Source organism: Canis lupus, chromosome 4, assembly GCF_003254725.2.
Source record: "Canis lupus dingo isolate Sandy chromosome 4, ASM325472v2, whole genome shotgun sequence".
Taxonomy (NCBI): Eukaryota; Metazoa; Chordata; class Mammalia; order Carnivora; family Canidae; genus Canis; species Canis lupus.
Window position 1 is genome coordinate 9,805,129 of NC_064246.1, and position 19,738 is coordinate 9,824,866.

Here is a 19,738-nt window from a genome sequence, read left to right on the forward strand (position 1 = left end):
CCCAGCTGAAAGAGATTGAGCAACTTCTCTCAAGTCATTAGCAAGGCAGTACCAAGCTCTGAAGCTGTTGTGCAAGGCCCTTCCATTTACCATCATTCTCTCAAAATATTTAGAGTAGGTAAGATAAACCCTGGACCTAGGGAACTACAGAGGTAGTGGCACAGAGAGGAAAGGCAATTGGGTTTGAAACCAGACTGTTCCGCAGGTGGAAACTAGCTAAACTAACTCTACTACCTGTCAGCTTGGACAGTTGGTTGTCTCTGAGACAGTGTCCTGTCAGTAAAACTGGAGCAGTTATCTCTGCCTCTTCGAGATGAGAGAATGGATAAACACATATATATAGTGCCTTATACAGAGTGGGTGCAGACCAGGCTCAAGGTAAGCAATAGACAGAGGCTTCTTCCTGCCAGCCCAGGCTCATACTCCAGTACAGCATGGGAACTGTGGTCAGGTCCCATCTGTAGTCAGGCAAATGGGAGAACAGAGTTCTGCTGTCAGCTTGATCTTTGCGTGACGTGACTAATATTCCATCTTGTTTCAGAAGGGGTCATTTTAAACAAGGAGAGCTTCCAGGGCACTTTGGAGTTTAGGAACGTGCATTTTGCCTATCCAGCTCGCCCAGAGGTGCCCATATTCCAGGATTTCAGCCTTTCTATCCCATCAGCATCAGTCACAGCGCTGGTTGGCCCAAGTGGTTCTGGCAAGTCAACAGTGATATCCCTCCTGCTGAGGTTGTATGACCCCATTTCTGGTGAGTGGTTCATCACACTGTGGGGGGAGGACTCTCTAGAACCCTCTACTTGGATGTTCTAAGAGAGGACCAAATTATGCAGAGAGTTTGTAGTATCAGAGTCTTGAAGTGCCAGATGGCCTTTGTGTAAGGGAGTTGTTCCCAGGAAAGAACTCCCTTATACAAAGGTGTCCCTTTTAAATGTACACAGAAGGGATGCCCGGGTGGCTCAGCGGTTGAGCGTCTGCCTTTGGCTCAGGGCATAACCCCAGAGTCCCGGGATCGAGTCCCACATCAGGCTCCCTGCATGGAGCCTGCTTCTCGCTCTGCCTGTGTCTCTGCCTCTCTCTCTGTCTGTGTTTCTCATAACTAAATAAATAAAATCTTAAAAAAAAAAAATAAGTGTATACAGAAGACCTGTCACTCAGTTTGTATATTTCGTGTCCGGCCTCTTCAAGCCCCTGTGACTTCCTGAATTCTGCCTCCACTTGCCCCATGCTGGTGTCTCCTTTGACACCCGCTCTCCCGGGAGAGGACGAGCAAGGCTGCTCCACAGCTACACGATGGCGCCCCATCCCATGTGTGGCTGAGCATCACCGGCCACCACCAGTGGCACTGTGGAGAGGCAGCCACTCAGCTTGTAAAGCTTCTCTGGGAGCCTTCAGGCCACGTCTGCCCATTAGTTGCCCTGTGGCTAGTGTGCAGACAGGTAGTTTGGCAGTTGGTGATTCACTTCTATGTAATTGCTTTATTGAAGCTATTTTGAGGTAGTAGGGATTTTCTTAATGGATTTTTCTTGTTCTGGTATTTTTAACTGAATTATAGCATCTTTTAGAGTTAAGAACCTGTTACTTTATTTCTTTATATTCTTTGTTAATTAAGATATAATTAACATATAACATTGGTTTCAGATGTGCAACATGATTCACTATATTGTGAATATGATTACATATATTGTGAAATGTCAAGTTAACATCCATCACCATACATAATTATAAAGTTTATATCCTTCTTTATATCAGAGCCTGGAGTAGATAGTCCATATTAATGGATTTAGTTTTGGACTGAGAAAACAATGATGTTTCTTAGCAAGAAAATGACTGTTATTAAAAAAATTTTATTAATTTAAAATCAGTATGTCTTGTGGTCTCTGTATCTGTACTTTTTGGTTAAAACCATGAGAGAGGGCAGCCCAGGTGGCTCAGCAGTTTAGTGCTGCCTTCAGCCTAGGGCCTGATCCTAGAGACCTGGGATCAAGTCCCACGTTGGGCTCCCTGCATGGAGCCTGCTTCTCCCTTCTGCCTGTGTCTCTGCCTCTCTCTCTCTGTGTCTCTCATGAATGAATAAATAAAATCTTAAAAAAAAAAAAAAATGAGAGAGCTGGTTATGTGCCAGATAATTATTTGATTTGCAGATCCTGACCCATAGAGTCACTGACTATATTAAAATGGGTGTTAACTATACTGTTTGCCTCTGGAATCCCTGTTTTGATTCACCCTACTTGCTATAAAACTCTGAATTTAGAAAAAATCCTAGTTAGGTGGATGCAAAGCAAGTCAAAATATGAAGCCTCTAGTTTCTTTCTCATGGTGGATCAATCAAGGAGAAAAGAAACTACATGTAAATTCCAGCCTTGCACAGACTATAGAACCTTTGTACTTTTTAAGTTAAAGACCTTGGGTTGTTGCCAGTTTGTGAAAGTTTACAGCTGGCTTGTATAATTCCATACCACTGACGGAGAAAGCATGGCATTTCTTAGTCACCGTCATGGTCATCCCCAAGCATTATTGAGTTCCCTCTGTGTTACAGAATTAATTCTGTTACCTAGGATCAGAGAATTACATTGGATTGTTTACAAGCTCTGCTATAGTATCAGATTCTTGGTAATAATAATAATGATTCTTTTCCAACTGCATCTATGCAGGAAGGAATATTTGAAGGAGTAATAAAAGAGCTAAAAACGTCACTGGCAGATTTGAATTTCTAGGACAGTTCTCAAAACTTCACCACAGAACCAGGCCTTCACGGTATATGCTGATACTGACAGGGTCAGGAAACTCCAGGGTTGGGCAGCCACTGTCCTCGGTGCCAGCTTCAGAACTGTGCCACCACTGCCCGTATTTATGCCAGCAAGTGGACATCACACTGCTTGCCCCCTTCCATGGACCTTGCTTCCAAATCAGTTTTGCACAAGTGAATCTTCTCGGGAGCCCTGAATAACTCCAGAAAGGAAGTCATTGCAGCAAAGTGAGGAGCTGGATGAGTGAATTAGTGGATGGGCTAGTCAGTAGACAGGGAAATTCCGTGAACTATGTTGATATTAGATTCTGTTTGGAGATTTTGAGTGTACTTTTGATCTTTAAAAGAACTGAATGTGGAATTTTTCCACCAGATCCCTTCTGTGTTTACATTAGTCTTAGCTCCATGACACTCTGTGACTTTCCTCTCCTCTCTACAAGGAACAATCAGTCTTGATGGCCATGATATCCGTCAGCTAAATCCAGTCTGGCTGAGATCCAGGATTGGGACAGTGAGTCAGGTAGGAAGAGAGGCTTCTGTTTTTATTATACTGCCTTTAAAATTTGATTTTATTATTTATTGTTCCTTAGACTTGAACCTCTTAAAAGAGAAGGGATGGAAACTCTCCAGATGTACTAAACTAATCTCAAATGGCATGTTTTTTAAGGTTTGTAAATAGTGCTATATCCTCTTCAGGATATTATTACCTTAAACACTTGAACCAGTTGAAACTGGCTTTTTATCAAAAGCTGGGCGCTAGTGTTACTTTGTAGTGCAAGTAGTCCAGAGGATAGCAAGAAAATGATAGAACTGTTTAGCTTTTACTGACTCTTCCACAATTCCCATTCTCATCACCGGCACAGTGGTCTACTGTTTTACATAATGGGTTTCAGGGATAAGCAAGCAAAGATTATGGCAAGGGCCAGGGTCTCCTTGCAAAGAGGTTGCAGATTTCAAGGCAGAATGTTAGTGTAATATGTCACTTTAATGAGACTGTTTTCATGAGACCATTTGGTGCAGGGAAATTTTGACGCAGCTGTTTATATTCTATTACCAGGCTGCATGCATGGCAGACAAACCTGAGCCTTCCTTCATTTCTGAGCCTCTCCCTCTAATGAGCTTCCTCTCAGACCTCACCCTCACCCCACTCCACTAGGTGGGGAGCAGGGGTGGTGGTGATGGGGACTGCTTGGTAGTTTAAGTATATCAACAGTGTATATTGTTTAGGGATGGAGAAAAGAAGCTGGAGGTTTATTTGCTTTTTTAGGACTATTCCACAGGGTCCAGTTAAAATGTCATGTTCCCATCTGGTTTGTGTATATTTCAAAAAGTAACGAATAGAGATGGATTCCCCCTTCATCCTTAGTGGGAAGTTTGCAGCTGGAAAATACAGATGGATCCAGCACCTTCCATACCTGACAGTTCCTAAGGGAGGGAGCTTACATTTATGAAGTATCTACTATGTGCCAGGCACCTGCCATGGGATCTCATTTCCTGCAATATAATGATGAAATCAATCCTGTTCATGGAAAAACATGAATTTTTCAGAAGTCATCTGTGTGAATTTATGGAGAATGAGGAAGTAGAATCAAAATAGTATAAAGTTGGGCACCTGGGTGGCTCAGTTGGTTGAGCATCTGACTCTTGGTTTCAGCTCCGGTCTTGAGATTGAGCCCCAAGACAGATTACATGCTCAGTGTGGAGTCTGCTTGTCCCTCTCCCTCCCCCTCTGCTCCTTGCTGCCGCCCCCCCCCCCCATTCACGTGTATGTGCGCATGTCATCTTGTTCTCTCTCTCTCTCCAATAAATACATAAATAATATTTTTTAAAAAATAGTATAAAGTTGACCCTTGAACAACATGGGTTTGAACTGCGTGGGACCACTTATACATGGTTTTTTATGGTACAGTACCGTAAATGTATTTTCTTTCTTATGATTTCTTAATATTTTCTTTTCTTGCTTTATTGTAAGAATACAGTATGAATATATATAATACATAAAAGATGCATTAATCAACTATTTATGTTATTAGTAAGGCTTCCAGTCAACTGTAGGCTATTAGTGGTTAAGTTTTGGGGAGTTCAAAAGTTATACTCAGATTTTCAACGGCACCCCTAACCCTCATGCTATTTATTCAGCTGCCAACTGTGTATTCTTTGGGAGGAATTTAATAGTTGCTTAGATATAAGTACTTTTTAAGCTTCACTACATTTCCTAAACATGTTTGAAGTCTGTTCTGAAATTTGCAATAAATATGTTTTGTTTCCAATTTGCAGGAACCAATTTTGTTTTCTTGCTCCATTGCTGAGAACATTGCTTATGGTGCTGATGACCCTTCCTCAGTGACTGCCGAGCAGATACAGAGAGTGGCTGATGTAGCCAACGCAGGCACTTTCATCCGAAACTTCCCCCAAGGATTTAACACTGTGGTCGGAGAAAAGGGTGTTCTCCTTTCAGGTACCTTTTTGTTACTGCTTGGCAGCAAAAACTCTCTGCTCCAAATAACTCCGCAGTGTTTCATATAGCAGTATTAACTTCTAATTAGGCTTTTGTTCATGATGTTAGCCTTTCCACTTTCTAAAATCTTTTTTGTGTGTGGATAGCCCCCCAGTTTCCTTCACTTTCTACCCCAAAGGTGCTCCCAAATATCCACGGAGTGTTCACTGAGCAGTACTCAACCATAGCAGCTTTTTCTCTCTTGAGGAAAAAAAAATGTTTTGCAGCTTGAGATCCTTAAAAATTGCAGAAAATAAGACAGATATCGGGTGGCAGGATGATTTGTTCAGGGAGCGGGGGCTGTAAATCTGGAGCAGAACTGAAATTGAAGTACTTTGTACTTTACGTGTTAGACCAGAGGTCCACAAACTTTCCCATAAAGGGCCGCAGAGTAAATATTTTAGATTTTATGAGCCACATGTGGTTTCTGTCACATATCCTTTGTTGATTTTTTTTTTAAAAAACAATCCTTTAAAACTGTGAAAACCACTCTTAAATTGAGAGCCGTGCACAAACAGGCCCTGGCCCCAATCTGGCTCACAGCGCCGTGTGCCGTGCCCTGTGCCAGACACATGCAGGACTTTGAGGCTCAGTTGCTGTTCCCTGGGATGTTAGAGCACATCAGAGCACATTGCATTATGGGTGCCATATTTTCAGGAGGGAAAGAGAAAACTTGTATTCTATTGCTTTAGAGTGCAGTAGTGGGATCAATGAATAGACTTAAAGGGAAATACATTTCTGGGTAAACATGGATAATGTTTTCATTACAATTATTGGCATGTGCTCACTTCCATGGAATGAGCTCTCTGTCCCTGGAAGCATCTGAGCAGAGGACAGATGCCTCCATGTCAGAGTGAAGGTGGCTGGGTTGAGCTAGAGCAATAGTCCTTTCCAACTCAAAACTTTTTGCTTCAGGTTAGACCACAGAAAATTTAACACAAGACATGTTTTTATTGTGTATGATTTTTTTTAAAACAATAGGCAGTGGATGAAAAAATGTTTTTGATAGATTTGCGAGATTCCAGCAGTAGAATCATACATTGCTGTGTAAAAGTGAACTGCTCTGGCATTTCTGAAACACGCCCTCAAATAGAAAACCAGTTTCTGCTGCTCATGGTGACATTATTGAGCATCAGGATGTGGAGCTGGGAGCTACCTCACTCTGTCCAACAAGCATGTCACCTTGTCCCCTGGAATAGATTCTGTATGTCCTTCCCTCTACCAGGATTTTCAAGCTTACATTTCAGAGTGAAATAGCCAAAAGTTTCAACCCATGCTCACTTTCTGGAAGGAAGGAAGAAAGGACATCTAGTGATAGATTCCCAGTGTACTGATTGGTACTGAGGATTTCTCAGAGCCGACCTGAAGTCCTCAACTGGCTACTCGACCAGCCCATCTCAGAGCACTCAGACACCCTCACCGACTTGGGGGGATCCAAAACAAAGGGATGTCCCTGGTTTCCTTGTTGTGAGCACAGGGCTGCCTATTTGAGGACAGCTTTTAGGAGCACCATATGTTTCAGATGTAATATGATGAAATGCACATTTCAATTGTAATTTAATTTCGGTTCATCATTTGATGAGCTTCTCTTAGATGAAGTAATATAATACAATTACTATTAATAAGTATTTCATCCAATAAAATCAACCAAAAGAGGAATGTTTTCATCACCAAAAATAGAGTGAGTTTTCTAAAACAAAGTAAGTCGGGAGGAGCCCTGAGTACTGGTGTCTGAGACTCTACTCGTGGTAACTTGGGAGTCCTGTGCCCTGGAGGAAAGGAGAGAGGGTGCTGTAAGGCAAAGTGGAGGAAGGGAATTATCATAGATGTTCTGCCTACTGCTGTGCCATCTGCATTTGCCCACTCCCAGCCCCCAGTTTCTTCCCTTGCTTTTAGTAGAATTTGAGTTCTAAAAGGGAAGGATTAAAGTGGGTTACTCAGACCTTGGCTCTGCCACTTACCAACTGTGAGACCTGGGACTGGGTTATTTTGTGCCTTGGTTTTTCATCTGTGAAAAGGGAATAATTACAGGATCTACGTCATAGGACTTTTTTTTTTTTTTTTTTAAGATTGAATGAGATAACATTGTAATGCATTTAGACAATGCCTGGTACATAGGAACTCCTCAAGAAATGTTAGCTATGACAATTGCTATTAATTTTGAGTTTGATGAGGAGACAATATATTTTAAAAATAGGTTTCCTTTCTACTGTCCATCTCAGCTGTGACTAACCGGAAGAAGCTGTCTTCAAATTGCCACTAAGCTTATCAGAAAAACCTATTACCAAGAATTTTTGTTTAGGCTTTCACGTTTAAAAAAAATATATATTGTCATTGTCAGGTGGGCAGAAACAACGGATTGCAATTGCCCGTGCTCTACTTAAGGTAAGCTTGAAGCCACTTGGCTGGAATATTTCTATCATTTTTAATTTAGAGGCCTTATAATTTATAATTTACTATTCTTCTTCCCGTTTTTTTAGAGGGGGAGGGTAGATATATGGTTGATAGTTGCCATGAAAAATGAGTTGGGAATTCCACTGAGTAAATGTTGTCCTGATTTAACAAGTATTTCTTAGGTATTAAGAGCCCATACTGTGGTAGGGTTGTTGGAGGGAGAAAAGTTTAACACATGGACCTTCTGTCAAGAAGTATATGGTCTTGGGACGCCTGGGTGGCTCAGTGGTTGATCGTCTGCCGTTAGCTCCGGGATCGAGTCCCACATCGGGTTCCCTACATGGAGCCTGCTTCTCCCTCTGCCTATGTCTTTGTCTCTCTCTCTGTGTCTCTCATGAAAAAATAAATAAAAATCTTTTAAAAGCAAGTAAGCTAGCATATGGTCTAACGAGTGTAACAATGATTATATCAAAATATTGAAACAATACAAGTATGATTCCTTGTATAATCTATAGTCCACTGCTAAATTTAGTAGTATAGACTGGAAATACTTACACAAGACTCCTAAGAGGAGAGGGAAAGCCATTTCAGCTGAAGGCCCCAGACATTGCAGTTTTTAGGAAATGCCAGCATTCCCCTTTATTGTATAACTACTCCCCTCGGATTTATAGGTGATGTTTTTTTTTAAAAAAAAAAAACAGCTTTATCGAAGCATACCATAAAAATTACCAGTTTTAAATATACTCTTCAGTAACTTTCAGTAAATGTACAGTTGTTCAACCATCACAGTCCAATTTTAGAACATTTCTGTCACTCCACACAGATCCCTTGCACCCCCTTGCAGTCTTTTCCCATTTCCACCCTCGTCCCAGGCTGCCACGAAGGTACTGTCTGTCTGTCTGGATTTGCCTTTCTGGGCATTTCAGATAAATGGAGTCAAACAAGATGTGACCTTTGCATATAATCTCTTTTGCTAGTATAATGTTTGTTTGTTTAAGCGGGAAAGGGCATAAGGAGTAGGAGAGACAGAATCATAAGCTGGCCCCACTCCCAGCATGGAGCCTAATGCAGAGCTCCATCTCATGACCCTGAGATCATGACCTGAGTCAAAATCAAGAGTCAGATGCTCAACCAACTGAGCCACTCAGGCGTTCCACTAGTATAATGTTTTGGAGGTGTGTCCATGTCGCAGCCTACACCTGTCCTTTACTTCTTTCTCTGGCTGAGCAGTATTCCTCTGTGTGGGCACAATAGGACTCGCTTATCTGTTTGCCAACTGATGAACATTTAGGTTGTTTCCAGGTTGGGACTATTGTGAATCATGCTGCTGTGAGCAAGTAGTGGACAAGCTTCTGTTTGGACATATATTTACATTTCTTCTCAGCAACTTCCTAGGCACAGCTAGAATTTAATGTGTTAGAGACATTAGTTGACGACCTTTTCTGTTTTATGTGATACTCTTAACTATAAGCAGGATCTTTTTTTTAAGATTTTATTTATTTATTCATGAGAGAGACACACACACACACAGAGAGAGAGAGAGAGAGGCAGAGGGAGAAGCAGGTTCCTCACAGGGAGCCCGATGTGGGACTCAATCTCGGGCCCCCAGGATCATGCCCTGGGCTGAAGGCGGTGCTAAACCGCTGAGCCACCCGGGCTGCCCTATAAGCAGGATCTTGAGAGTCTAGACTCTGTCTCACTCACTTTAGATCCCTGCCTCACACTGCTAGTTGATTGGCCAGCAGGATAAAACTGCATCATCTACAATGTCCAGTCCAGTGACACCTGTGATATTGGTTCAGAGTCAGCTCTAACTTTTCCATTTATGCACTTATCTCAGACACTTAGGAGTTTATGCTTTTCTTATTTGTAGCAGCTTTATTGTGATATAATTTACATCCTATACAGTTCACCCATTTAAATTGTGCAGTTCAGTGGGCTTCTGTGTATTCTGAGTTGTATCTATCACCATCATCAATTTTAGAACATTTTCATCACCCCAGAAAGAGATGCTTGATCCTTTACTAGTCATACATGACCTCCTCTCTTATTTCTCTGTTGACCCCAGCTGCAGGTAAACACTTACCTACTCTTTGTAGATGTGCCTGTTCTGAACATTTCCTATAAATGGAGTCCTACAATATGTGGCATTTTGTATCTGGCTTCTTTTACTTAGCAGAGTGTTTTCAAGGTTCATCCACATTGTATCCTGTATCAGTACTTCATTTCTTTTTATTACTGAGAGTTTGTGTTTTTATCATAAATTGTGTTCCTTTTCTTTTTGATATTTCTCTTTTTTCAGAATCCCAAAATTCTTCTCCTAGATGAAGCAACCAGGTGAGGAGATCTTAACACTATGTGTGCCTGTATAAGCCAAATTCTTCCTTTACCAAAAACTTATTATTCTGTACTTCAAAGTGGTACAACTGAAAATGCTGTTTTTCCCACTTCCACTTTAAAGTGACCACATCTGAATGGATAATGACAGTTGGGAGGCAGAGGGCAGGCCGAGTCAGAAGTTGAGGGTTCTAGTCTCAGTTCAGTCACGTTTGTGATGAGCCCTGGATCACACTCAGCAGCAGCTTTACAGAGTGCTCTGCTCCTTCTGTGACAGCAGTTCTATGGAGAACAAAGATCCAAGTTTCTTTTGTGTAGTATTTTTATAATATAAAAAATATATAGTGGAATTATGTATAGAGTAGAAGTGATTTTGATTGCAGTGGAAATTCCCTGCTCCTCTGGGGCAACTGCGTTTATAAGGGGAAGTACGTGAGCACACAGCATGCACAGCACTGATGTCTCTGCTTTCTCACATGGTTCCTGTGAAAGCGCGCTGGATGCTGAAAATGAATACCTTGTGCAAGAAGCGCTGGACCGACTCATGGAAGGAAGAACAGTGCTAATTATCGCCCACCGTCTGTCTACCATTAAGAATGCTAATATGGTGGCTGTTCTTGACCAAGGAAAGATTACAGAATGTGGGAAACATGAGGAATTGCTTTCAAAACCAGATGGGATATACAGAAAATTAATGAACAAACAAAGGTTTATTTCAGCTTAAAGAAGCAATTACTGATAAAGTGAACATGGGAGACTTTAAAGCAAACCATTGCTGCAGGATAAAAAGAAATTTAGGGATGGTATCTAATCTACAAATCATACTTCAAGTTATTTAAAATATGCCTATTTTTTCCAAGGTGGATAAAACATTGTTTTGAGATGTACCTATTCTCAAGACTTTTTTATTCAGAGTTTTAATAATTGTAACTTTCTAAATGTCTATAGCACTGAAGTTATTTTCAGGTTTTTTTACTTTCTTTTATCCTGGAGTACTTTAATTAATATAACATGATGCCTCATTTTTTTTAACCTGCTGATACACATTGAAACTGTTGTCAAATGACAACTTTTAAAAGGGGATTATAAATAAAAAGCTTAACTATTTTAGGTGAGTTTGCCAGTCACTCTGTGTAATTCTCTTGGTAGTGTCCTACCTACATTATGTCTAATTTCACTAGATGAAAATCTTCCTCTTTTTCTATTCTGATAATCTCCTGAAGCAAACCTGACATACAGACATACAGGAATAGTTAATGTCACATGGCAAGGAGGGAACATTTATGTTCCCCACCTCCTATGTCTTCAGGGGTGTGAAACTTTAGAAATATGTGTTCTTCTGGGATGAAACTGTGTTTAGATGTGTGTGGTTTTCAACATTTTTAGCACATGAAAGTCTGATGAGTTCTAAAAAGGGAAGAAGCCCATCCTTTGAATACGGAAACTTCTGTTTTCATTATTTGCACATTTGTTACTTTGGGAAGCGAGGCATGAACTGCTAGGTATTACCAAGAGGTAAAAATGAATTTTATATATAAGTTATCCAAAGGCATGTATTTTGAAAATCCTCTTTTAAAAATTTATAATTCCTAGCCAAATTTTACATTTTACCAGTTACTGAAATACTTTTGAAGTTGTTTCATTCAATAAGGCAAAAATCTAAATAATATAACTGTAATTTTCAACTTTAAAACATTTGAAGAAAGCTTAGTTCTTCCTTTTGATATTGTTTGTATCAGTAGTTTTCCTATTGATACAGAGTATCAATAAACTTTCAGAACTTGTCACTCACTCTTCTGAAAAGAGGATTATAACCCTTTTGATTTATGGTTATAATTTTATTCACCCAAATGCCTCAGAATTCTGAAAGCAGTGCTGAAAGCCATCTTTCAAATCACTTCTGTTATTTTGCTGTTGCCTCAAGAAAAAGTGCTTTTTTTAACATTGATGATGCCAGAACCTAAGAAATAACTATATTGGTATAATTAAAATGGAAGTTTGCCCATGTTCTAAGTATTGATTAGTTCACTGATTATACTGGAAGAAGAACCACTATTTCCTGATAAGCGTGTAGTGTTATAATTCATTCTACATAAGGGAATTTATCATTGAATAAAATGAACTCAGTGAATGAATGAACTCCATGTTCTTTGTATTAGGAAACAGTATATTTGTGACAATCATTTTAACAAGCTTTACTTGTATTCTTTATACAATTTGCTATTATGGCATGGTTCACAGCAGACTAAACAATTACAAGTTGGATCTGAGGGAAATCTCTTTGTGCCATAGAAATTATTTACAAAATTGACTTTGATTATATTTTATTTTCTAATACAAGATGTTCAAATGTGTCTTTAAGGAACATTTTATATCCCAGATTAAAATTTATAGTAAACTTTATTTGAGTCTGTCACTTCTTATAAAGCTTTATTCTTACTGGAATTTGACTATGGAGGTTCAGTAATAAAGAAAAAACTAACATTATAAATAAAGGAAAGTAGTAATTACAAGTTCCTTTCATATCCTCCTTACCTAAAATTGTTAATGTTCTCATTTTTATTTTTACCCTTTCGTTGTTTTGCTATTTATAAACTGTTAGAAGGTGGGGGAGGGATAGTAAAGTATCCCCCAAACTGAGAAGGTTAGAGACGGGAGATTGAAATAGGTGACTCCATCCAATTTACATGGAGTTTTCTTCAAAGAAACTTGTCGATGGGGGATCGAGTTGATGATGCTCCAGGCAGCTGCACAGCTATTCTCCATAAAGTCCAAACCTTGGTCTACAGATTTCATAGAGCAAAGGGATGTGTGGGTGGGGAGCATACTGTAGTGAGATCAAAGGGCTTGCATGCACCTAACCGGCAGCTAATCTTTAATTAGATATTGTGGTGCCATCCATAGGAAGTGTAAAGACTCTAACAGATTCATGGGAGACCAAAGCAAGCCTCCACACATCCCAGCCTTGGTGTGCACTTCTAAGGTATGTATATTAATCTTCAAGGGACCTGGAACACAAGAGAGGTCATTGAGCAAACCTGAACAAGATGGAGGGCTAAAGATAGAGTCAGTATTGTCAGTACTCCTACATAAACTCTCTATTTAGTTGCTTTAGTGCAATAAATAAGTATCCTCTATTCCCACTGTGGACAAGGAATTCTGCTTTGGAGTTGATGACAGAATGAGTATCTGCTCTCAAGGAACTTCTAGTTTATTTAGAAAGAGATAAAGGAAACAAAAAGTAATTACAAGAAAATAGCTAAATAGCAGAGGAGTTACTGCACCAATTTGTTTCCCGAGTGTTTGCACATGTTACCATGTTTGATACCTTGACAGTTCTATAATTTAAATAAAGGCCTATCATCCCCTTTTCACAGAAAAGAAGAATAGGCAAGTTGTAAATTAATTCAGCACTGGTGCTGTATACTAGGAGATATTAGAGAAATGGGAGCTGGATCATGGACCTTCAAAATCATGCTGAAAATCTTAGCTTTCATTCTACATGCATGGAGAACAATTGAAGGATATGTATGTTCATATAAGCAATTGAAAAAATAAGCAAAAAAGAAAATTTTAATCACCAGAAATACTGCATGTGCGATAAAATTTCATGTTAATGAGCTTAGTGTTTGTTGTCCACCTCCCAGGCTCATCTCTATGTGCAAGGCCTTCTCTGACCTTGGACTTGACTGGTTCTCAGGAAATAACCATAAGCTAAATAAGCTGTTTTAAGCTAAACCAATTTTTATAAACTAAGGTTCTATTTTGAGAAATCCATTTTATTCCATAAAAATGCCAAAGCTGTTAGAAAATAAATGAAAACAAATATAAATGTTACAAAACATTAAGTATATTAATGAAAGAAGTATGTGAAAACTACATTGTAAATGTTCCTTTGGGGGTGTCCTTCTACATGATTTTTATGTCAGGCATCATGGCAATCTCTGTTCATTCATTTGAAAAACATTACTGAGCATTCTCTACTTCCCCTATGCCTACAAAGGACCCATGTTTCCTCATGAAACTAGCCCATGGGTCAGTAAACGGACCTGCTGCCTGATTTGTATGGTCTGCAAGCTAAGGATGGTTTTTACAGTTTTTTAAAAGATTTTATTTATTCATTCATGAGACAGAGAGAGAGAGAGAGAGGCAGAGACACAGGCAGAAGGAGAAGCAGGCTCCATGCAGGGAGCCCATTGGGGGACTCAATCCTGGGACTCCAGGATCACACCCGCTGGGCTGAAGGCAGGTGCTAAACCACTGAGTCACCCAGGGATCCCGGTTTGTTTGTTTTTTAAAGATTTTATTTATTTAGTGAGAGAGAGAAAGAGAGCACACGTGAGCCGGGGGAGGGGTAAAGGAAGAAGGAGAGAGAGAATCCCAAGCAGACTACACTGAGCATGGCGCCTGACATGCGGTTCCATCCTACGACCCTGAAATGATGACCCAAGACCAAACCAAGAGTCCAATGCTTAACCAACTGAGTCATGCGGGCACCCCAGTTTTTACAGCTTTAAATTATTTTTAAAATCAAAGGAAAAATATTTCATAACACATCAAAGTTATATGAAATTTAAATTTCAGTGTCCATAGAGTTTTATTGGAACACAGCCACACTCATTTATGAGCAGTTCCAACAGACTAAAAGGCCTGCAAGCTGGAGACGGTCTTTGACCCTTGACAGTCTCCTGACCATTGAACTAGTGAAAACAATATGCATTCTTCCCTGCTTGGAGGACTAAATTCCTTTAAACTACAATGAAATTTATAGTTATCTCAAAGTCCCATTGCCATTAGATGGCAATTAAATGAATGCCTTGAAAATGATTGGGCGTGGATGATTTCTATCATGAGTTTTTCATTGTTCCCCTGCCTTTCAATTTTAATAATGTCACCATTACTATGTCAGTGATAATGGGATTCTAACAATTCTACCACAGCTGCAAGAAGTGATTCTGGCTACTGTCCCATTGTTGATTGCAGTGATTAGTGCCACATAAATCAAAGTTTGGTCTTAACTGAAAGGGTAGCACGTTAGGAAGGGAGGCACATGTTCAGGTTGAACATCTCACAAATGTGCATGTGTCTAGACATACAATGAGATATTTTATTTCATTTTAAAAAAAGATTTTATTTATTCATGAGAGAGAGGCAGAGACACAGGCAGAGGGAGAAGCAGGCTCCACGCAGGAAGCCCGACGTGGGACTCGATCCCAGGACAGGGATCACAACCTGAGCCAAAGGCAGATGCTCAACCACTGAGCCACCCAGGCGTCCTGAAGTATTTTATTTCAATTAAAAAATGGGCTCGTTGTGGGAAATATCAGAGAGGGAGACGGAACATGAGAGACTCCTAACTCTGGGAAACGAACAAGAGGTGGTGGAAAGGGAGGTGAGTGGGGTGATGGGGTGACTGGGTGATGGGCACTGAGGAGTCACTCCATGGGATGCATACTGGGTGTTATGCTATACATTGGCAAATCGAACTCCAATAAAAAAAATATACAGAAAATAAAGGGCTCATCGTGGAATACTGTTCTTAGACCAACCTGCTTTTTAAAATTTTACAATGGAGGGATCCCTGGGTGGTGCAGCGGTTTGGCCCCTGCCTTTGGCCCAGGGCGCGATCCTGGAGACCTGGGATCGAATCCCACGTCGGGCTCCCGGTGCATGGAGCCTGCTTCTCCCTCTGCCTGTGTCTCTGCCTCTCTCTCTCTCTCTCTCTCTGTGTGTGACTATCATAAATAAAAGTTAAAAAAAAATAAAATTTTACAATGAAATATTTTCCTATATCCTTAAGTATTCATTACACGCATCTACATGTCTTCTTTTAATGTGAATATACTACAAAGCTATCATTGTACATCTTTCTATAGTCTTCGCTATTATAAACAATACTATCTATATGATTTTTGTTTTTTTCAGATAATTTCTAAAAGTGAATTGCCAAGTTTAAAGAGCATGTGCAAGTTATAAGGCTTTTTGATAGATTATCCTCTCAAAAGATGGTACTAATTTATAAAAATCTCACCAGAAGTGTAAATATCAGCACGTATTACTCCACAGCCTTTCAACATGAACTATTTTCATTTTTTAAAAAACTTCCAACTAGTTAAACAGGCAAAAAATACTGATTGGTGGTTTGATTCGTATTTCTTTAATTACTAGTGACATTGAAGATCTTTTCATGTGGTCATTTCTAGTCTTTGACTTAATGCTAGTTCATGCCTTCCACATTTCCATTTTTTTTTTTTTTTCCTTTTGGGGTGGCTTGCTTTCTCTTGCGGATTTTCTTTAAAGAGTACTATTTTATTGGAAATACTGTTTTTCTTCAGCTTGTTTGCTTTCATTCTACGTTTGTGTTTTTTGCCATCCATGAATACAGTCATGTCTCCACTATCTAATTCTCACAAGCGAGTACTTTCAGTAATTTAATAGAGGCTCAAAAAGGTGACAGAGATAGTGAATAGCAGAGGCGAGATTTAAAGCAAGTCCCATTTAATTCCGGAGTCTATACACTCAATTACTACGTGAGTGGTTGTCAAAATATCCCCAGACAGCAGCATCACCCACACCGGGAAGCCCGTTAGACGTGCACATTCCCAGGCAGTGGGTGGGTGGGCAAGCTCGAGCGGGAGACGCGGCTCCACACCATCCCTCCTCCTAGTCTCCTGTAGAAGGAACCACGCTGTTCAAAATAAGGTCAGAGGATAAATAAGGAAATGACTTAAAAAAAAAAAAAAAAAGGAGATGGCAGCCACGAGGAAAATGTAGCAGCCCGGGTGGTGATACCGAAGTTCTTGGGTCCCCGCTGTCCCGGCCAGGCTGGCCCCGGTGGCCCGACTCAGCTCGGCGCTCCGGGATGTCGCGGCGGCGGTCGGTGCGCCGAGTGACTCCGGGACGAGCCCTCCTTTACCCGGGGGCGAAGGGGTCCTCAAGGAAAACAGGAATCCAGTTTTTGACACATGGGTCGTGAGGAGTCTGCAGGACACGCAGGTCCCATTGTCCCCCCGGGAGCTGCTGCAGAGGGCAGCTTCTGAGCCAGATCCGGGCTAAAGACCTGGACTCTGCTAGCGTGGATGAGACGGCGCGGAGTTGAGTGGGGAACGACAAACCTGGAGAAGGACAAACAACCCTGAGTGTGACAGCACTGGCGGCCTTTCAGCGTGGACCAGGGATCCGACACTGCAGCTGGCGAGAGGCTCAGGAGAGACCAGCACACGGAGACGCTGGTGTTCAGGCTGCCGGAGGGCCAGCCCCACCCCTCGGGGTCCAGAGGGCCCCGGGCTTTCCAGTCTCGCTTCCCTGAGGCTCCCGACACCCGCCGGCCCCCGAAGGCCCCAAAGGAGTCACCTCTCCGACCACGCCCCGCGGCCGACTGCGCCGCTCCCACGTCATTACCGCGCGCCCTCCCACCGTCCCCACCACACCCCGCGCCTCGGCGCTGCGCTTTTACGTCTGACCGCGCGCTCTGCCCCCGCCACCCTACAAAGCCCGGAGCTTGGCGCTGTGTTTTTACGTCATCACTGCGCGCCCTCCCGCCTCTGGGTGTTCAAGCTCCGCGCGCGAGCAGAGCTGCAGGCCGCACCGGCGGGATCGGCGCGTTCTGTGTCGCCTCTCCCTTCCGTCATGTTCCCGGCCGTCTCCTCTCCGCGGACACCCGGGCCCGGAACCCGGAGGGGCCCGCTAGGCGGAGTCGGGCCAGGTTCCACGCCCCGGACGGCGAGCCGGAAAGGGCTGTGCCTGGGGTCGGCGGTCAGCTCCCCGGTGGTCTTTTCGCCCGTCGGCCGGCGTAGCTCGCTGAGCTCGAGGTACGTGATTGTCCCCGGTTCGGTCCGGTGATGCGCAGGCTTACGTGCCTCGCGGGCCTGCTGGGCCAGTGTCTCCAGAATCCTCCGGAACCGGGGGCGGCGGGGAGGAATGCCAGAAGTTTGGGGGAAATAGACCTTCGCCATCTTTGCGGGTTATTTCAGCCTCGCTTTTAATTCGTCAATTGTGCCTTCACTTTTCACTTTTCATGGAAAAGGTCTCTTCTACCTCTGTGTAGAAGGGAACAAGTTGGATTGCAGTGAGTGGTTGCCTGCCGCCTCCTTACTGCCCCTGTGTTCCGGTGCAAGTCAGTCAGTCATTCTTTTCATCTGTGAAATGGCGATAGTATTTGACCTGAACCCGCTTCACTCAAGGCCAAATGAATCAACATGAAATTCCTCGACGATGGTGGGAATGAGCGTCTCCAGCCTAGGAAAATCGTATAGTGCCTGATATAATTACTGCCGTTAATATATCTGCTGATTGATAATTAAGGGACTTTAGGCCACACAAGTTAATTTTGTAGCTAAATTAAATAGGGCAAAGGTTATCCGTAGCATTGACATAAGAATAGTTACCAGAAAAAAGCGTTTCACATTAGTCCACATATCTGTTAAATCATGCTCCATGCCCCCCTGTCATAATTAATTTAGAACTTTAGAAGGTAGCATGTTTTAGAGTAGTTTCCTCAGAATTCGTCTACCAAAAATGAACTTTTTTTTTGCAAGAAAACTGTGATGCTGGATTTTGAATTTATAGTTAAAATTTATCTCTGAATGTTTGCAATGCTTTAAAGGAGAAATGGTTTTTAAAAACTACACTGCGTCTTTGACTTTTTGCTTTTGAAAGTGCTCTTCGAAGTGGTGATCTTGTCAGTGTTTTCTACTTTTGAGAAAAATCAGGGAATAAAAGCTGTACTCTATTTAATGTGTTTTAAAAACTTTTCTTACTTTCCAGTGATCATTTATTTTTTTCTTAAGATTTATTTATTTATTCGTGATAGACATGTGGCGGGGGGGAGCAGAGACACAGGCAGAGGGAGAAGCAGGCTCCGTGCAGGGAGCCCAATGCAGGACTCGATTCTGGGACTCCAGGATCATGCCCTGGGCCAAAGGCAGGTGCTAAACCGCTGAGCCACCCAGGGGTCCCCTCCAGTGATCATTTAAAGAAAAATCTTTGTTATAACGCTCTGTCAGGAAACAAAGCTCATTTAATCCTCACAAGAGAGAATAAATTTTATACTGGTAACTTTACATTATTTTTGAAGGTTAACAAGATGAGAAGGAGACACAATTTTTTTTTTTTTTTTTTTTTTTTTTTTAGATTGAGAGACACAGAGGGAGAAGCAAGCTCCCTGCAGGGAGCCCAACATGGGACTTGATCGTTGGTCTGTAGGATCACGCCTTGGGCTGAAGGTGGCCCTAAACGCAGGAGATACAATTTCGACTGCTGTATCTGGTGTTGAAGAACAGATAACAGCAGATATTCAGGACCCTATTTAATTTCTTGATTGTACAAGTCTAGTAGATTTCATAAAGTTCTATAGCTGATGAGGGCAAAATGGGTGAAGGGGAGTGAGAGGTACAGACCTCCTGTTACGGAATGTGTAAGGCATGAGGATGAAAAGTACAACATCGGGAATATAATCAGTGATATAATAGGGTTGCATGGTGACTGTAGTTATACTTGTGAGCAGAGCATAGTTTCCAATTACTGTATTGTACATCTGAAACTAATGTAACATTGTATATCAACTGTACTTCAATAAAAAGAATTCTGGGGGATCCCTGGGTGGTGCAGCGGTTTGGCGCCTGCTTTTGGCCCTGGGCGCGATCCTGGAGACCCAAGATGGAATCCCACGTCGGGCTCCCGGTGCATGGAGCCTGCTTCTCCCTCTGCCTGTGTCTGTGCCCCCCTCTCTCTCTCTCTGTGTGACTATCATAAATAAATAA

At 41.8% G+C, this 19,738-nt stretch overlaps 2 protein-coding genes across 3 annotated transcripts in view; both read left to right on the forward strand.

The window, feature by feature from the left end:
- The window catches only part of ABCB10 (ATP binding cassette subfamily B member 10), a 35,804-nt gene extending 23,424 nt beyond the window's left edge, over positions 1-12,380 (forward strand). The window contains exons 8-13 of the mRNA XM_025448494.3: positions 542-751; positions 3,190-3,269; positions 5,027-5,207; positions 7,588-7,631; positions 9,943-9,977; positions 10,470-12,380. Coding sequence (XP_025304279.1) covers positions 542-751; positions 3,190-3,269; positions 5,027-5,207; positions 7,588-7,631; positions 9,943-9,977; positions 10,470-10,701 — 782 coding nt within the window. The 3' untranslated portion in view covers positions 10,702-12,380. The remainder of the gene's footprint in view (positions 1-541; positions 752-3,189; positions 3,270-5,026; positions 5,208-7,587; positions 7,632-9,942; positions 9,978-10,469) is intronic.
- A 5,056-nt stretch (positions 12,381-17,436) lies between these two features.
- Positions 17,437-19,738, forward strand: part of NUP133 (nucleoporin 133) — a 53,983-nt gene continuing 51,681 nt past the window's right edge. Inside the window, exon 1 of one of the 2 annotated variants that reach the window (XM_025448468.3) lies at positions 17,437-17,788. In XM_025448468.3, the coding sequence (XP_025304253.1) occupies positions 17,607-17,788 (182 nt within the window). In that variant the 5' untranslated portion in view covers positions 17,437-17,606. Of the gene's footprint in view, positions 17,789-17,977; positions 18,195-19,738 lie in introns of those variants that run through there. The other variant, XM_035715537.2, reaches the window with a different exon arrangement.